Consider the following 19424-nt stretch of genomic DNA (forward strand, 5'->3'; position numbering starts at 1 on the left):
ACGGATTCCAAAGCTGAAATATTGGAAAGTAGTACAAGTTTTTACAGTGTTAGAAACAAACTATTCCCTGAATAATGGGAAAAGGACACCTCCTTCCTGCTCCTCTTGTCCATGTGTGCAATTTTCTAAATCCCTTTATGCCACCTCTCCTCCTCATCTAGTATTTTGCACTTACTAACATAAAAAGCTGGGTGCATGGACACTCACATGTAAATTGAATTTTGCTGAATTACTAAGAATGTATTAATAAAATATTTAAAAACATAAAAGCACATAACCTTTGGCTTAGGTATTGTACTTCTAGGAATTTTCCCCAGAGATACACTTGTCCATACGTGAATCACATAAAGAACATTTACTACAGAACTGTTTGTAATAGTAAATATGAAAATCACCTAAACGTTCAGCCTCAGGGAACTTATTAAAGTATAGCGCAGCCATGTAAAGAAATTAGAGATGCAGAACTCCATACACTGATACGGAATGAATGCCAGGATACATTGTTAAAAAAAGACCATAACTGTGCTTTCATATGCATGTATTATCTCTAGAAGATTGGCATATGGAGGTACAAATACTTCCCAAATTGTAAATAAAAAGATCTCGGAAGATAGATTATTCTAAAAATTCATCATGAAATTTATTGCATGGCATTGCTCTTTTAGTATTTGCATATCTGCTTCTACTCGAGACAGAAGTGAATTCTTTAAGAACAAAGATGAAATCCAATTCAAGATCTGGCATATACAATATGCTCATTAAGCAGTAAATAAAATTAATGGCTTTAGAATAACAAAATTTACTGTACTTGGTGTTAGGAAGTCTCAAATCTGCAAAAAATGTTACCGTTTTTTTATAAAAGCAGCTCTCATTTTTCTCATATTCTGAATAAGCTTAGAATTGAACATTAGTAATCACGTTCTCTACTGCATCTTGGATGTGAGCAAATTTTAGAGTTCACATTTAAAATGGACATTTTTTGAGTTTGTCTAGTCCAAGATGGCAATGTAGGAAGACCCTGAATCCACCTCCTCCATGAATATACCAGATATACACTTATTTATGTATTTAGCAATATCTCCTGAAGAACTGAGGGGTGACTGAACAGCTTCTGCCAAACAAAAGACCAGGTAGAGAATGGCAAGAGAAACAGAGTCAGGAACGCCCCACTTCCAATGCCGTGGATTGCAACAGGGAGGGATAGTACCAAGAAACCATGAACATGTTCATCTGTCCTGGGCCACGAAACAAAGCTGCAGTTCAAAGGGCAACTAGAATATAAAGGATCCAGTCCTAGAACTCCACCAGTGAGGGAGCTGCTGAAAATCTCTCTAAATTGGAGTGGAAAGCACCACAATTTATGTTCTCTTTCCACCTTGATAGTATGAACCAGGGCAGGGTCTGGGTACCATAGCGAACCCGCCACCTCAGTGAGCCCACCGGAACCCCAGCTGTTCCACTAAGGTGACTCTCATGGTGGTATACCCGTGCTCACTATAGCTCCAGTCATCTTGCCAAGGTGACACCAGCACAAAGCACCCCGCAACACTCCAGACACATACCACTTTGCTGCAGATCACTTGCCAGGGCACCCTAGCCTATAGGACCCTGAGAAGCCATGGCCCATGCCGGCCTTGGCTCTAGCTACCCAGGGCACTCTGCACAAAGAGCACCAGGACCACCCTGACCTATGCCTACTTAAGCTCTGGTCATCCCACCAGGGCAGCCCCAGCACTGACCCCAAGTCCATGCCGGCCACAGCTCCAGCAGTCCAGCCAAAGTTACCAGGCATACACAGTCTATAAGATCATTCCTTCAAATTTAGGAGAAATAGCTGTCTTGCTGAATTCATGTAAACAAGCATAGAAAGTCATGCAAAATGAGGAGACAAAGGATTATACTCCAAAAAATGAACGAGCTAAAACCTCAGAACACAAACTAAATGAAACGGAGGTAAGCAATCTACTTGATAGAGTTCAAAGTAATGGTCCATAAATGCTTGCTAGCCTTAAGAGTGGATGAATTCAGTAAGAATTTCAACATAAAAAATAAAATATAGCAAAGAGCCAATTAAAGTGGGAGAATATAAAACTGAAATGAAAAATATACTAGAGGAAATTGACAGCAGATTACAGGATGCAGAACAGGTCAGTGATTTGGAAGAAAGGGTAATGGAAACCACCCAAGCTGAACACCAAAAGAAAAAAAAAAACAAGTTTACAAAATGAGGATAGGTTAAAAGATCTCTTAGACAACATCAAGCAAACAAATATTTGCATTATAGGAGTCCCATATTGAGGGGCAGAAAACTTTCCTAATTTGGGAAAGGAAAGAGACACTCAGGTTCAGGAAGTTCAGAGAATTCCCCACAAGATGAACCCAATAAAGTCCATACCATGACATGTAATAATTAATGACAAAGTTTAAAGATAAAAAATTTTAAAGCAGCAAGACAGAAGTAATTAGTTACATATAAGGGAAGTCCCCACAAGGTTATCAGCTAATTTTTCAGCAGAAACTTTTCAGGCTAGAAGGGAGTGGCACGGTCTTTTCGAAGTGCTGAAAGGAAAAAAACCTACAACCAAGAATACCAGGGAAGATTATCATTCAGAATTGAAGGAGAGAGTTTCCCAAACAAAACTTAAAGGAGTTCATCACCACTAAACTGGCATTACAAAAAATGTTAAATTCTTCAAGTGGAAGAGAAAAAACTATACTTAGGAGAAAATTATGAAAGGACAAAACTTCATGAGTAAAAGTAAATATACAGTAAATGTAGAACAATCATTTATAAAGCTACTATGAAGGTTAAAGACAAAAGTAATAAAATCAACTACACCTATAAAATTAGTTAAGAGAACTCACAAAATAAAAAAATGTAAACTATGACAACATGTGCATAAAACATGTAAGTAAAATGAAGTTCTTTTAGAATGTATTTGTTTTTAAGTGACCATCAACTTAACATGGGCTGCGATATATTTAGGATATCATATATGAACCTCATGGTAACTACAAACCAAAAACCAATAACAGATACATAAGAAACAAAGAGAAAGGGGACCAAGTATAACACAAAGGAAGAGAGCAAGAGAAGAACACAAAAACAACCAGCAATCAGTTAACAAAATAGCAATAAGTACATCCTATTAATAAGTACCTTAAATGGTCTAAATTCTCCACTCAAAAGACATAAGGGTGATGAAATGGATACAAAAACAAGACCCATCTACATGCTGCCTATAAGGCACTCAATTCAGACCTAAAGGCACATACGACTGAAAGTAAAAGGGATGTAAAAGATATTCCATGCAAATGGAAATAAACAAAAAAGATGGGGTATCAATGCTTATATCAGACAAAAATAGACTTGAAACAAAGACTGTAATAAGAGACAAACAAGGGCATTGCATGATAAAGAGATCAATCCAACCAGAGGATATAACAACCGTAAATATTTATGCACTCAACACTGGAGCACTTAAATACATAATACAACTATTAATGGAAACAAAAGGGAAAAAATGACAGTAATACAATAATAAGAGAGGACTTTAACAGCCACCCCCTTACATCAATGGCTAGATCAATCAGACAGAAAATCAACAAGGAACAGTGGCTTTGAATGACACATTAGACACGATGGGTTTGGCAGATATATACAGAACATTCCATCCCCAAACAATAGCATACACATTCTTTTCAAGTGCACTTGGAATGTTCTTGAGGACAGATCACAAGCTGGCCACAGAACAAATCTTAAAAACTTAAGAAGATTGAAATCATTTCAAATATTTTTTCAGACCCAAACAGTATGACAGTAGAATTCAATTATAAGAAAAAACTGGAAAAAAACCCACAAAGATGTTGAGGCTAATGGGTCAACAAAGAAATTAAAGAGAAAGCAAAAAATACAAAGAGACAAGTGAAAATAAAAACACAAAGGTCCAAAATCTTTAGGACACAGTGAAAGCAGTTCCAAGAGGGAAATTTACAGTGATTCAGGCCTACCTCAAGAAACAGGGAAAATCTCAAATAAATAATCTAACCTTATACTTAAGAAAAAAGCCCAAAGTTACTAGAAGGAAGGAAATAATAAAGTTCAAAGTGTAAATAAATAAAATAGAGATTTAAAAATAACAGAAAATACCAATGAAACCAAGATCTGGATCATGGAAAAGATAAACAAAATTAGGGTGACTGGGTGGCTCAGTTGGTTAAGTGTCCAACTCTTGATTTCAGCTCAGGTCATGGTCTCAGTTTGTAAGTTCAAGTCCCAAGTCAGTCTCTGTGCTGATAGTGCAGAGCCTGCTTGGGATTCTCTCTCTCTCTTTTTCTCTCTCTCTGGCCCTTTCCCCACTTGTGCTCTCTCACACTCAAAACATTTAAAAAAAGATAAAATTGATAAACCTTTCGTCAGACTCATGAAAAAAAAAAGACCCCAATAAATAAAATCAGAAATAAAAGAAGAGAAATAACCTACACCATAACTACAAAATATTATTAAAGACTATGAAAAATTATATGCCAACAAATTGGACAACTTAGAAGTAATGGATGGATTCCTAGAAACATATAATCTTCCAAACATAATCAGGAAGAAATAGAAAATCTGAACAAACCAATTACTAGTAATGAAATTAAATCAGTAACCAAAAATTTCCAACAAACCAAAAATGTCCAGGACCAGATGGTGAATTCTGTTAAACGTTTATTGTTCCAATTTTAGTTTATGTGCTGCTGAAGTAAGTAGCCTATCAAATATTTAAAGAAGAGTTAATATCTATTCTCTGAAAGTATTCCCAACAATAGAAAAGGAAGAAAAGCTTCCAAATACAATCGAGGGGATCAGCATTGCCCTGATACCAAAACCAAAAACACTTTTTAAAAAAAAAAATTACAGGCCAATATCCCTGGTGAACATAAATGCAAAAGTCCTCAACAAAAATTAGCAAATCACATTCAACAATACATTAAAAGGATCTTTCACCACAATCAAGTATGATTTATTCTGTTCAACATCTGGAAATATATCAAAGTGATACACCACATTAACAAAATCAAGGATAAAAATGATCTCAATTTGCAATCTCAATAGATGCAGAAAATAAATTTGACAAAACTTAACATCTGTTTGTGATAAAAACTGTCAACAAAGTGGGTTCTAAGGAACGTACCTCAACATAACAAAGACCATATATGATATAAACCCACAGCAAACATCACACTCAATGGTGAAAGACTGGGAACTTTTCCTCTAAGATCAAGAACAAGACAAGAATGTCTACTCTTACACTTTTATTTGATGTAGAATAATTAGAAATGAAAGATAATAGCATAAAATAGAAGTCCTAGCTGTAGCAATGAGACAAGAAAAAGAAAAGCCATCCAAATTGGGAAGAAAGAAGTAAACTCACTATTTGCAGATGACATGACACTATACATAGAAAACCCTAAAGACCCATGCAAAAACTACTAGAATTAATAATGAAGCAGCAAAATGAAATTAAGAAAACAATTCCATTTACAACTGTACCAAAAAGGATAAAATACCTAGGAATAAACTTAATCAAGGAGATGAATGAACTATACTCTGAATAAAACACTGATGGAAAAAATTTAGGATGACACAAATAAATGAGAAGACATTCCATACTCACGGATTCAAAGAATTAATATTGTTAAAATTCCCATACTATCCAAAGCAATCTACAGATTTGATTGCAATCAATACTGAAATACCAATAGCATTTTTCACAGAACTAGAACAGATAATTCGAAACTTTGTATGGAACCACAAAAGACCCTGAACAGCCAAAGCAATCTTGAGATAGAACAAAGCTGGAGATATCACAGTCTTAGATATTAAGGTACACTATAAAGCTATAGTAATCAAAATAGTATGGTGCTGGCACAAAAACAAACACACAGATAAAGAGAACAAAACAGCCCAGAAGTAAACCCATATGCATATGGTCTATTAATCTACAACAATGGAGTCAACAATATACAGTAGGGAAAAGGCTGTCGCTTCGATAAATGTTGCTGGGCAGATTGGACAGTTATATGCAAAAGAATAGAACTAGACCACTTTCTTATACCATACACACAAAAAAAACCTCAAAATGGATGCAAGACTTGAATGTGCGACCTGAAACCATCACAGTCCTAGAAGAAAACATAGGCAGTAAGCAATCTCTTTGACATCAGCCTTAGCAACATTTTGCTAGATGAGGTCTCCTCAGGCAAGGAAAAACAAAAGCAAAACTATGGGGATCACATTAAAATAAAAAGCTTTTTGCACAGCAAAGGGAACCATCAACAAAATGAAAAGGGAACCAACTGAATGGGAGAAGGTATTTGCAAATGATATATCTGATAAGGGGTTAATATCTAAAATGTATTAAAAACTTATGTAAGCCAACACCAGTAAAACAAATAATCTGATTAAAAATGGGCAGGGGACCTGAATATACATTTTTCCAAAGAAGATATACAGATGAAAGAGAGACACACGAAAAGATGCTCAGCACATCACTAATCATCAGGAAAATGCAAATCAAAACCTCAATGATCACCTTATACCTATTGGTGTAAGGCTAACATCAAAAAAGACAAAAAGTAAGCAAGTGTTGATGAGAATGTGAAGAAAAAGAAACCCTCACATGCACTGTTGGTGGGAATGTAAATTGGTACAACCACTGTGGAAAACAGTATGGAGTTTCCTCCAAAAATTAAAAATAGAAATACTGCATCCGGTAATTCCACTAAGAATTGCATTTACCCAAAGAAAATAAAAACACTAATTCAAAAAGATGTATGCATCACTACATTTATTGCAGCATTATTACAATAACCAGGATACGGAAGAAAGCTAAGTGTCCCCTGATCGATGAATGGATAAAAAAAGATGTGGTATATATACGAAGGAATATTACTCAGCCATAAAAAAATGAGATCCTGCCATTTGTGGCAACATGGATGGACCCAGAGGGTATTATGCGAAGTGAAGTAAGTCGGAGAAAGACAAATGCCATATGATTTCACTTAGACGTGGAATCTAAAAACCAACATAAAACAAACAAAAAGCTGAAGCAGCCCCACAAATTCAGAGAACATACTGGTGGCTGCCAGAGGGAACAAGGGTGGGGGGATGGGCAAAACGGATGAAGCAGAGTATGGAATGAGCAAGTCGTGGTGATCAAAGGTACAGCATAGGGAATCTAATCAATGGTAGTGTTGCATGGTGACAGATGCAATGGTACAGCATAGGGAATCTAACAATGCTAGTGTTGCATGGTGACAGATGGTAGCTACACTCGTAAGAAGCACAGAATAATGTATACAGTTATGGAGTCACTGTGTTGTACATCTGAACCTAACGTAACACTGCGTGTCAGCTACACTTAAAAAATCTAAACAAACAAATAAATTAGATAGACATTTATTGATGAAGCCTTTGCCATTACACAATAACGGATGCTTGCCATTTTCTCTCTGGTTCTCACGTGATTAATTTTAAGCAGTTCTCGGAAAAGTAAGCAAAGGGAGTTTAGTTGTAGAGTTATAAAACAAGGCCAATTTTACTCTAGGAATGAAAATTGCTGTCGGTATGCAGAAGACCGTTACATTTGATTTTTTTTTTTTCATTCATACATATGCCTACTCTTGTATACTGTATTAGGGAAACATAGATTTCTATGATACAGAAAGAAAGCCTGGCAGATTTTGACAACAAAAGACACGTCAGAAAAAGGGATCCAGAGGTAGATGGCTTCTCACGTTCTCTGAAGCCTTTCTAGGAACAAAGAGATCCTGGCAGAAAACTCTTGTAAGAGATCTTTTTGGAATACAGTTGCTCCTTTAAGTAAACAAAGGTATTTTTAACGTATTCTCTTTGAGGGGGTGTGTTCTCAGGATATGAATTATAGAATTAGATGAAATTACTGAGGAAAGCCCTGGGACTATATTGGCAAAGAGAACAAAGGTGACAGAACAGACTTCAGACTTCAATTGACCATCAGGAAACCGGCAACGGGCAGAATACTTACTGGTTTCATTTCTGAGCTTGAAAAAAGGAACTACCTCAAGCAAAAGAACATTATTTAGAGAGATGTATTGGATTTTTAAAAGGACTTAGAAAACTAAGAGAGACAAGCTAAATGGTCAGAATTGATCTAGAAGAACTGCAAAATGGTTTGATTTTGCAAAACATTTTATGACTGAAACTCACAGAGCTTCACTATTTTATTTAATAATCTAGAATGCTCACAAACTATATCGGAATTGATTTTTTCTAAAAATTTTAAGAAAACCTGGGAGAAAGAGAACATGGTTCTATCTGCCTCCTGACAAGGGGAAAAAAAAACCAAACATGGCATAGTTTATTCTAATAATTTAAAAAATAAGCATGAAAATTCTTTTTTTGTGAATCAAATCATATTTAAGATACGTAAATAAAGTTTTTAATCTAAAGGGACTTTGGGCCACATCTCACGGTCCTAGTTTGGCTACTCCCAACTTCTGTGATCTTGGCCAGATTATTTACTTTCCTGAACCTTGGTTTTCTCATATATAAAGTAGGTCTAAGGACTCATTCCTTACAGAATGATGGTGAGGATTTAATGAGATAATGGATAGGAAGTGCCTGAGAGTGAGTCTGAGACATAATAAGGGCTTTATAATTGAGAGTAATTCTTTTACCATTATGATTATTAATCTTTCTACAGCATAGATAACCATCTTATTTCTTTTTAATTTTTTTAATGTTTATTTATTTTGAGAGAGAGAGACTGAGTGCAAGCAAGGGAGGGGCAGAGAGAGAGGGAGACACAGAATCCAAGCAGGCTCCAGGATCCAAGCTGTCATCACAGAGCCAGACATTGGGCTCGAACTCATAAACCGTGAGATCATGACCTGAGCCGAAGCTGGATGCTCAACCGACTGAGCCACCCAGGCACCCACAAAGTACTACTATTTAAATACTAGTTAACTTAATAAGGTTAGACAAAATATAAGACAGGAATAGTCAAATTTGTCACTGGGGAAGATTGATGACATCTGAATTTTATGCAAGGTTATCAGGAATCTGAACCTTCTGAAAAATCCGTGCCTTGTACATAATACACATAAACAGTCTCGTAACTCATGGTCATGGTTTTGTTAGAATTCCCACACTGGCGGGTCTCAAGGTGCCAAGAGTTTGTTCACAACAGATAGTATTGGACCCTTACCACATTACACTCATCCCACAAAATCAAAACAGAAAACTGAAGCTAAGAATATTCACTCACAGTCAAAAAATTCAGAGCCTGTTCTTCACGGGCTAATTCTTTTCGGCACAGGTGTGTTTGTCCCAAGTAAAAATAACAACACGTTCAAAGATAAACAGTGGAAACAGTTTTAACTGTTCTGCAGAGAGAACAAATACTCTTAGCCCTATTACTGTAATACGTCCAGTTGTAACATTAAACCAAGAATTCCTTTACTTTTTCCACGTTATGCTCACCCATGATGAACATCTAAGAAACATGCTACTCTGAAAGGTTTAGCAAGGGACTCACCCCAAGAAGCCTTGCTAGGACCCATGGGATTCCACGGTGCTCTAAGTCACCACTTTTACAAGCATCTTTCAGTCTACCACAAGCTAGCAAGCCATGTTTTGGCAACCTTCTCTTAAAATTAAAACTTTTTGGTGACTGGTAGAGGAAGAAGGACCAGCCTTGGGGGGGGCGGGGTGCAGATTCACATCTTTGGCCCTGGGCCGCGGGGCCATGAAATGCTGCTCTCCACTTTGACACTCCTGACTATCCCACTAGCCACGAGGAGGTCCTGTCTAGGAACGGCGTGGGGATTCCAGAGGCTTTGCTAAAAAGACCTAAAGTCTGGATTCCCATCAAACCTCTCTTTAACTCTCCAGGGTTGAGTTTGGGGTATTCTAATTTAGTCTGGGAAAAATTTCCTTTTATGAAAACAGCCTGAAGGGACAACAGATGTGCATAACCATCATGGTGGTTGCCCACCGGTGAACCTGGAATGTCAGAACGAGCCGTTACATTGCACGTGCAGCTCGGCAAACCTCTATTGGATCTGAATTGTGTGTGGGTTTCCATCCGCACCAATCCCACTCAGGGGTTGCATAATCCTGGGCACACAACTGTGCATCAATGGGTATAACTGAAATAAGCCATCATTTACAGAATTCGGGTCACTTTCTACGGTTTTGTTAGAATTCAGAGGCACTGAAGGTGAATTAAATCATCTTCAGACTCTATAAGAAGGCTGGCCATGCGCCATGCTGAATGCTGCGTCTATATGCTGGTGACTTTCTGCATCGCTTCCACTGCATACTGGAATACTTCAGAAGAGATGAATTGTTGCATCCGTTGTGGAATTATGTAGTGATGTCTATCAGTGAGTGTGTGGGGGAAAGGAAGGGGAAACAGTTGCATTGGTTAACCTTGTAAAATAATTAAATACATTCTTCAATTTAAATCTCAATTAAAAAAAAATATTTAGAGACTATGCGTCAAGATGTAGAGAGTTGTAAAAAAAAGTTTTGAAAACAAATTCTCAAGCAACAGGCTAAGCAGAATAAGATCCCTACCTCTTGAGCTCCCATTTTACTGCTGCAACAGGCATATCCATAACTACTTACTGACAATGCTACCTTCTGTTGCACACTTTATACGTATCAGGCTGTCTTACGGCTTTCACGTCTTAACTAAATCTAATCCTTAAAACAGCCAAAGGAGCTAGATGCTGTTATGATTGCCATTTATAGAAAGGGAAAGAAAAAGAGGAGGGGTACATAATTCTCAAAGTCAGAAAACTGGTAAGCAGTGGAGCTGTAACTCAAAGGCAGGCTGTCTGCTCCAGAATCCCAGCTATTTACAACAGCTTTTCCAATTACAGCGTGAGTGAGAACTACTATAATGAAGCTCTTACAAACAAGGGGAATAGAAATGGTGGTACACGAACTGGATTTTGAAAAACGATTAAGACAGCAATAGCAGGGCACTGGGGAAAAGATCATTCCAAGCAGAGGCAAAAGCCCGGAGGAAGAGCGAGGCATGGCTGAAGGGGCCGCAATGTCAAGTGCTGGGGGTGAGGAAGATTGCACAGGTGGGCTGTACTAGACTAAAGACCCTGAGTGGTCCCTGAGTGAAGAAATGTGGTCCCCTCTTCCTCCGCTCTCTTTGAAATGCAATGAAAGACATTAACGAGAAAGCTTTTGCTAAGGGAAACGGCAGAATTACACTTGCAGGGATGCAGAAGGATAGAAAGACGTATGATGCACAAACTGGGAGTCGAGGGACCCGCAGTTGGACCCACCCCTCTCCTCTTCTCCAAGTGTCCCAACGGAGGTGAGGTGCTCACCTTGTGATAAAAGGAAGACACTGTACTCTAGGACAGCAAATGGTTTGGCAAGCCAGCTCCGACTAACCGGTAGAGGCTTTCTGAAGTAATATCTGGAAGGTTCTTAGGCTGGATCCAGGCTCAGGCAGATTTTAATCACTTGGCAATGTCTGCCACCACGGCCAAACGGGATATGCTCACATGGACACCACAAGTGCGTCATCTCGGGTGACGGCTACAGCACTAAACCTTCCTTTCTGCTTAAAAGTCTATGTTCTATGAAGACCAACCACCCACGACCTTTGAGTTTGTACAGGGCACTCTTCAAAAAGATCATACTTACTTAATTCTACTGTCCTTTTTCACTGCTTACAGTTCTGAACACATTTGTAATTTGTTTCAGAGACACTGAACGTGTTTAAGTGATCCGGCAATGAGCAGTTTGAGGACTAAAAAATTAAAAAATTAAATGGTGTAAAAACCCCATCGACGAACACTCACCTTTTTTGCCCCTTGTTCTTCTTCCACACCATCTCCTATAACAACGTACACCACTTTTCTTCCAAACCTTTGAATTATCCTCTCAAAACAGCTTTCCTTGCCTGATGAACAAAAATAGATTATAAACAATGGAAAGTTGGGGTAACTCAGCACGACAGTGCTTGAACTTTTTACACAAAACCTTCCTTTATGCTCCTGACTCCACTCTACCCTACCTGCACAAACTGGAAAAGAGTGCTTTTGGATGCCATTTGGGTAGAATGGGGAACAGCACGGTAAACCAGAAACCGTAAACTATCCATGTGGTGTTCTGTCCTTTGGAAATGGTCAATCTTTGATATTTTTTTTCTTAAGAACTCATTTATTAAAAAGTAGGGTCTAGTCGATCACGGTATAATATTTGGGAGAAAATACTGTTTTACAGCAGTACTTTTTTTCCTATGAGCCAAGACTTGACAAAGGCATTTGATTCTGGCAACATATTCGAACTGGATTTAAATTTTTTTTTTTCAATGTTTATTTATTTTTGGGACAGAGAGAGGCAGAGCATGAATGGGGGAGGGGCAGAGAGAGAGGGAGACACAGAATCGGAAACAGGCTCCAGGCTCTGAGCCATCAGCCCAGAGCCCGACGCGGGGCTCGAACTCGGACCGCGAGATGGTGACCTGGCTGAAGTCGGACGCTTAACCGACTGCGCCACCCAGGCGCCCCTCGAACTGGATTTAAAAAATGTTTCATGATATACTAAACTCTGAAAATAATGTCTTATCCAACGTCTATTGAGAAGGATGGAAAAAAAGAAAAAAAAAACAAGAAAACAACAACAACAACAAAAAACAACTACCACCCTGAGACTGGTTTTGTTAGAGTAAGAGAAATCAAAGAGTGGAATTCATTTGTTCCTTCATTTTCAAGTTGGGATTCCCAACCCCATCCTCCCCTCGCCAAGCCTAATGTGTTTACTTGAAATATTCTGGTAAAACTGTTTCTGAAACAAATGTCAGGCAATTTGGGGCACTACAGAGATCATGCCCACCCTGCCCAGGCATCTAATGTCCAATAAAGCACTTTCCTGGAAGAAAAGCGGGATAAAGGTAACAGAATACCTTTATCTATCTATTATCTTTCCCATGTCAAGACTTCATTTGGGCTCTCTGAAGGCACATCCTTGCAGTTAATGCAGCCATTGTTGCTGCTTAGAGAAGAAACTGGTGTTCCAAGTCCCAGGCTGCCAATAAGGTCATTTTCATGGACAATGGGACAGTTTATAGTTTTCAAATGTAAATGGCTGAGCAGGCCCGCATCTCTTTCAAATAAGGATCAGATATACTCACGAACAAATTGCTTGTTTGCTTAAACAAATGTCTGCTTTATATTTGTATTTTGCACTAAAATCTCTGGTTTGCATCTGACAGAACGAAATCGGGCCAGCTTTATTCAAAGGATGTAATTTCAATGCTTCTTTGGTTGCCCACTAAACTGTGAAATATTAAATCACTTTGAGAAACAAATACAAAGTGTAGCTTTCACTGCAAAAATATACAACCCAAAACTTAGATGTCATGAAACTTTTTTCCTCCTTAGAGGGAAATGTTTATGTGTTTTTGCCAAGTTTCCTTTTCATGGGAAAAGGAAGGTAATTAAAATCAGTGTTATTTCAAGGTAAAGCTGTATCGGACAAAAAAATTTCTCGCCTGTACCCTGTCTCCTCTAGGCTTCGCTGTGAATTCTGGGTCATATAGACGTCTTCCATAATAAAGACTAAGAAACCGAAGCTGACTTTTAGAAGTTAACTGGAGCTCCTACATGGAGTTTCTTATTTTGATGAATCCATTTTGTCTGAAAGAACGTCACAGCTCTGCTAAAATGAGATACCAGTCCTCTCCTCCAATGACTGCCATTTGCCTACAAGGAAAACTCCCGGGTTTTCTGCATTGACTCCCAAATTGTATCTCTTTTGATGGCAAAATTAGCAAAAGTACAAGAGTTTCAATCTCTACTTTGCTCGTTAAAAATACCCCAGAAGAGCAATTCTACCTCTAAGGTTGAGGTAATTTCTGCCACCACTTTTTAATTCTAATTTTTTATTTTGTATTGATAAAAATTAAAGTTCAAGATCACAAACAAAATGCCCATTTAAAAATACTTAATATGTACTTGCTATTATAATTTTCTGTCATCCTAATTTTTTCAAATTATTTAAATTATTTGGGAATGGAGTTCAATGTGCATGACAGGTAATAAACTACTTGTTCTTTCCTTGTGGGAAGTTAAGTACTATCCCTTCTGTTCTATAGGCTTCTTTGGAAATCGTTCTTTCCTGTGCTGGTAAACGTTTACCATGGACCACTGTTTACAAAACACGGTATGATTCCTCTTTATTGTTATGGAGAACATAAACACCTGACTTAATGTAAACTGTTATTTTTATGGACATGCAAACAATCAAACATTTTGGTTACACTGGGCTACGAGGAATTCTATTTGGTACATTCCTTTGTCTTTATAAGTATTTTCTAGCAGGAGGCATCAGTCATTCTCCACCTCCAGCTATTTCCATTTGACAAGGCTATCTGAATATCCCACAGGCTCTTCATAATCTTTACTATCAAATCTGATTTCCCCCTATCAGTTAACAGTGTCATTACTGACCTGGGTGTTTAAAAGAAACCTCTCGGGGCGCCTGGGTGGCGCAGTCGGTTAAGCGTCCGACTTCAGCCAGGTCACGATCTCGCGGTCCGTGAGTTTGAGCCCCGCGTCAGGCTCTGGGCTGATGGCTCAGAGCCTGGAGCCTGTTTCCGATTCTGTGTCTCCCTCTCTCTCTGCCCCTCCCCCGTTCATGCTCTGTCTCTCTCTGTCCCAAAAATAAACGTTGAAAAAATAAATAAATAAAAGAAACCTCTGTGTCAGCCTTCTTCAGAATAAACAACTGTTTATTATTCATTTTGTTCAACAAGCATTTATTGAGTACCTACTCTGTGCTGGGCACCATAGCTACAATGGTGAGCAACAGGTTTAGTTATCAAGACACTACACTCTTATAGGAAAGATCCGACTATGAACAATTGTAAAAGTAATTCTTTAACGATAATTTAGTAAATGCTAGTAAGGAAAAGTACAGGAAGTATAAAAGTGTAGTCAGATGGAAAATGAGATTCCATTTTTACTCTTTTTTCTTTAGATACAGTTGAGCAGCCACAAAAACTTTCTTCTCACCTACTAGGATCCTCCTCCTCCATCCCAGAACTCACTAAAATAACATCTCATTAGGGTGGTAAACAAGGCCACCTAGGACTAGACCTAAGTCTATACGTTTCCAGAATCAGCTTCCCAGGACCCACGACTACTGGACAAGTCCCTCAGCAGGGAACACACTTCAGTGTCTCTATTTCCTCTCACTAGCACATCTGCCTGCAAAACTCTTAGTTAGCCTTCTATATCCAGCTCAAATGCCATTTCTTCCTTTTAATTTTCACGGACACTTGCCCTCTTCCTCCTCTTGGGTGGGAGTAAATGTTTCTTCACTCAAGTGGAAATTCAGGCATTTAGTGGTTGAACTCCGTAGGGTATGGAAAGGAGTCTGGACCCTGGAATCAGACTAGTTTGACTCTTGTCTTTACTGGCTATCAACTTGGACAATTAAGTCTCTGAGATTTCGTTTCCTCATTTGTAAAATGGAAAGGTTGCAAAGTTTGATTTTAATATGGAAAATGCTTAGAACAGCTCTGGGCATCTACTAAATATGTGATAAAGGCTCATTTACATACCGCTTTGTCCTATTACAGTTATTTAGATGTCTGCTTCCCCTGCTAGATGGTGAATTCTGTAAGAACAGGAGTCATGTCTTCTTTTTATCTCACTTTTATTCTGCTTTGGTTTCTATTCTCATGACACGTCACATTACTCTTCTTTCCCAATTATGATTCCTTCTTTCAAGAACTTAATTTTTTTTTCAGTATCCCCATAACAAAAATGGGAACCCAACTGTTTACACATGTTGCATTAGAATAAAGCAAAAAACAAATAGTTCTAGTGATAACAGTTTAAAGAAAGATATTATTAGAGTTGTTTGATTTCTATTTTGTGTATCTCTATACTATTTATTTTAGCATATTAGATAATTTTGTTGATGTCAGCTAAACAGAAAAATAAGATAATAATCTAGAATTGATGCTAAATTGACTATAGATAAAAGGCGTAGGTCTTTTTAAATGCTTATTTTTGAGAGAGACAGAAAAAGAGAGAGCATGAGTGGGGGAGGGGCAGAAAGAGACAGAGACACAGCATGCAAAGCAAGCTCCAGGCTCTGAGCGGTCAGCACAGAGCCGGACGCGGGGCTCGAACTCATGAACCACAAGATCATGGCCTGAGCCAAAGTCGGATGCCTAACACTGAGCCACCCAGGTGTAAAAGGCATAGGTCTTAATGTTAGTCAGTAAAGTAACATGTCTTGAATGAAGCTGCATGAGTTACGGTTTCTATTTCTCTTGATGTCTAATGCCAGTTCTGACATAATAAAATTAAATTCTTCTGGTTTTTTTGACATCTAGTACTATGAAAAAGTCTCAAATATTGCCTTTCATTTTTGCTAGCCTGAAGGAGAAGAGTTGATTGTAAAACAAAACAAAAGCAGCTCACCTATTTTTGTTGCACTGTAAATATTTTCTATTGGAAATACAATTCCTAATCCATATAGCAGGACTTTCGCCAATGCTGGGATAAGCTGAGTAGTTGTTACTAAAATATTCACACAATTCGTCCTATGAGAACAGAAAGTAAAAAAAAAAAAAAAAAAAAAGAGAAAAGAAAAGAAAAGAAAGGAAGAAAAAAAAAAGACTGTTGAAAATGAATTTCCAAAACGGACAAACACGAGCAAAGGCTGTTTTCCAGCAAAAGCACCATGGGGTGACTTGGGGACAGCAGCCTACCGGGAGTGAATGAGCATGAGTGCTTTCAGGGCCAGTGTCAACCAGGAGTCCGTCAGGGCTTCAATCTCAGCCCTCAACTGCAGCCAGGCTTCCCTCTTGGTGGGACCAAGCAGACCTGTGGATTTAAAAGCACACGAATTCCCTCCTTACCAAAGTTCCTATTCAGCGTTATAAATAATCAACATTTAATACTACTCCTAATATCTTCTTGAGGCCTTGTAGTATGTGAAGTAATTTTTCACACATGAGCCTCCATTGGTTCCCTACTTGTTTAGCACTGTAGGGAACACCTACTGATTTTGCATTTCTAGCTCGCATTGCCCTGGTTATAGAAGTCATCTCTTTTTGAGGAGTCGGCTCACACCATTCCTCTAACCATGGAGTTTGGGCAGAGCCAACCCCCCTCTGGCTCCCAGGGTAGGTGTATGACCATGGTTTGGCCAGTGCAAGTGAGTCTGGGAACCTTTGCCGAATCTATCGGGAAAGATCTATTTCCACCCAACAGAGGTGCTAAGCTCATAGAATAGAAACGTGGATCTATCACTGGTCACCTATGCCACCTTTTGGGAGGGACTGACCTAGAATAACTCCTAAGGAAAGAACAGGCAAGAGATTCCGGATGTCGTCTTTAGAGCATGTCGATTTAGCCATGCTGCAAAACGCCACCACCCCTAAACTTTTCATTAAGTCAACATATTCCCTTGTATGCTAACGTCATTCTGAAGCACAATCAAAAGATGAGAACACAAACATCTACCCCATTGAAGGATAATATTCCTGTCACTAAATCACAGCACGATAATCACCCGGTTAGATGAAACTGCTCCAAAAAAGCTATTACATCCCAAAAAGTGTGATGTGGAAGTGAGTCGTACTTTGAGAATTTTAGCCAGACTAGCTTAATAATCCAGTAAGATATTGGTGATAGCTACTTGCCTCCAACATTATTTTTGTAGGTATTGTAGATCTCTTTTACTCGTCTGTAGCGGAAAGCCAACTTTCTCATCCAGTCTACACCACCCCGCACACCAGTTGCCAAGCACAAGTTAGCACTGGTTGCTGCAGCAGGAAAGCCATCTGTTCCAAAGTTATATGTGCTATTTAGATGCAAGAAAAGCCCAAAGTTAACCAGACAGAAAGTTCATCTTAATTAGCCTAGCAATTAAACTGTAAAACGGAGAAAATCACTTCACATTTCAACATGCTCACCTCAGGTCTTGCCCGTTATCATCTGAAGACACATCGTCTATATGAACTTGGTCACATTCCTAAAATGCAATTAAAAATGATACGTGTTCATTTTCGAGAAGCACCTTTTTTTTTTTTTGAAAAACCACACACAGATGTTTAAAAAGACCCCACAACTTTAATTGGTCCGTCTCTCAACAATGTCAATCAGTAGGTGTCAGTCTTGTGAAAAGCTGATATTTTTACCTACTCCAGGCCCTCTCTTGACATAAAAAAATGAGCAAGGCCATTAAGGACTACTGTTATTCAGCTTCAGAAAATATATTCTTGTGTTTAGAAAGGAAAGGGATTGAAAACAATTAGCATGTGTGTTCCATAAACCTCCGGTACCTGAAGACATCATGCTGCTCAAAGCTGATTCAGTCAGTGCCTGAGCATAACTGAAACCAGACATGTCGGTAAATGTAACATGCTAGAAAAATTAAACCTGATGCTAACTGCCAATGAAATTATGACCTCTGATTGCTGTTGAGCCACACACCAACAGAGCCTGAGGCCAGTGCACTGAGGAGCCCAGACGAAAAAATCTGGTACTGGTTTACCATTGATTTGAGAGATGTGAGTTTTATTCTGTGTGTGTGTGTGTATGTGTGTGTGCATGCGTGTGTGCGTAGGAGGAAGAAAGCATGGGAGACTTAAAAACCCAAATAAAAACAATCAAACCATGTGGTAGTTTGCATGTTTTTTTTTTTACTGTTTTATTATTATATAAGTGTTGGATTTATTAATTTATTATAGAATAATGTTATTTGAACAGACCTGATGCTTAAAGCCCAAACCGCGTGTAAACTGTTTAGAATAGGAGGCTGTGATTTTGAGCTGAAGCTCCACTAGACTGAGTTGATGTTCATGCACCTGTCTGCATCCACGAACCCCTACATCTTATGGCTACATCCCCAGTCCCTAGCACAGTCCAGTGAAAAGCAGACACTCAATAAACATTTGTTGCCAAAGGAAGGCGTACGAATTTGGAGGCCGACAACAAGGTCTCCCCTCCAGAAACAAGTCACCCACAGTGGGCAATGCTTTAATATTTCAGTTACGATTCTTTGCAGTCAGGCTCCAAATACCCCAGAGGCCTTTATTATACTTGTCATTAAAAGTGTTAGTTTAAAAATATTATTAAAAGATCTCCAGGCATGTATCCTGTATTTTAAAAGGTTCTTCTGATTAAAGCTCTGGTTGTATTTCCTATTTAACTTGATAAAATCTAGCCTGTCCCTATAGTGCTTGACATTCAGTTTGGAACAATGATGACATACATCAAGTGCCACAGTAAGACAAGGTGTATTTTTATGTTGCGGGTCCCTTCTGAACAAATTCTTTTCTCTCCACGGATTTGTGAGGAAGGGGGCAGGAGATAGAAGTGGAAAGAAACTCAAACCAGCT

General features: G+C 38.5%; 1 protein-coding gene across 1 annotated transcript in view; it reads right to left on the reverse strand.

Annotated features, from left to right (window-relative positions):
- The window catches only part of EYA1 (EYA transcriptional coactivator and phosphatase 1), a 172553-nt gene that overhangs the window by 8646 nt on the left and 144483 nt on the right, over positions 1 to 19424 (reverse strand). Inside the window, 5 exon segments of the mRNA XM_043601189.1 lie at positions 11860 to 11960; positions 16498 to 16619; positions 16788 to 16902; positions 17724 to 17884; positions 17997 to 18055. Coding sequence (XP_043457124.1) covers positions 11860 to 11960; positions 16498 to 16619; positions 16788 to 16902; positions 17724 to 17884; positions 17997 to 18055 — 558 coding nt within the window.

This window comes from Prionailurus bengalensis, chromosome F2 (genome assembly GCF_016509475.1).
Source record: "Prionailurus bengalensis isolate Pbe53 chromosome F2, Fcat_Pben_1.1_paternal_pri, whole genome shotgun sequence".
Lineage (NCBI taxonomy): Eukaryota > Metazoa > Chordata > Mammalia > Carnivora > Felidae > Prionailurus > Prionailurus bengalensis.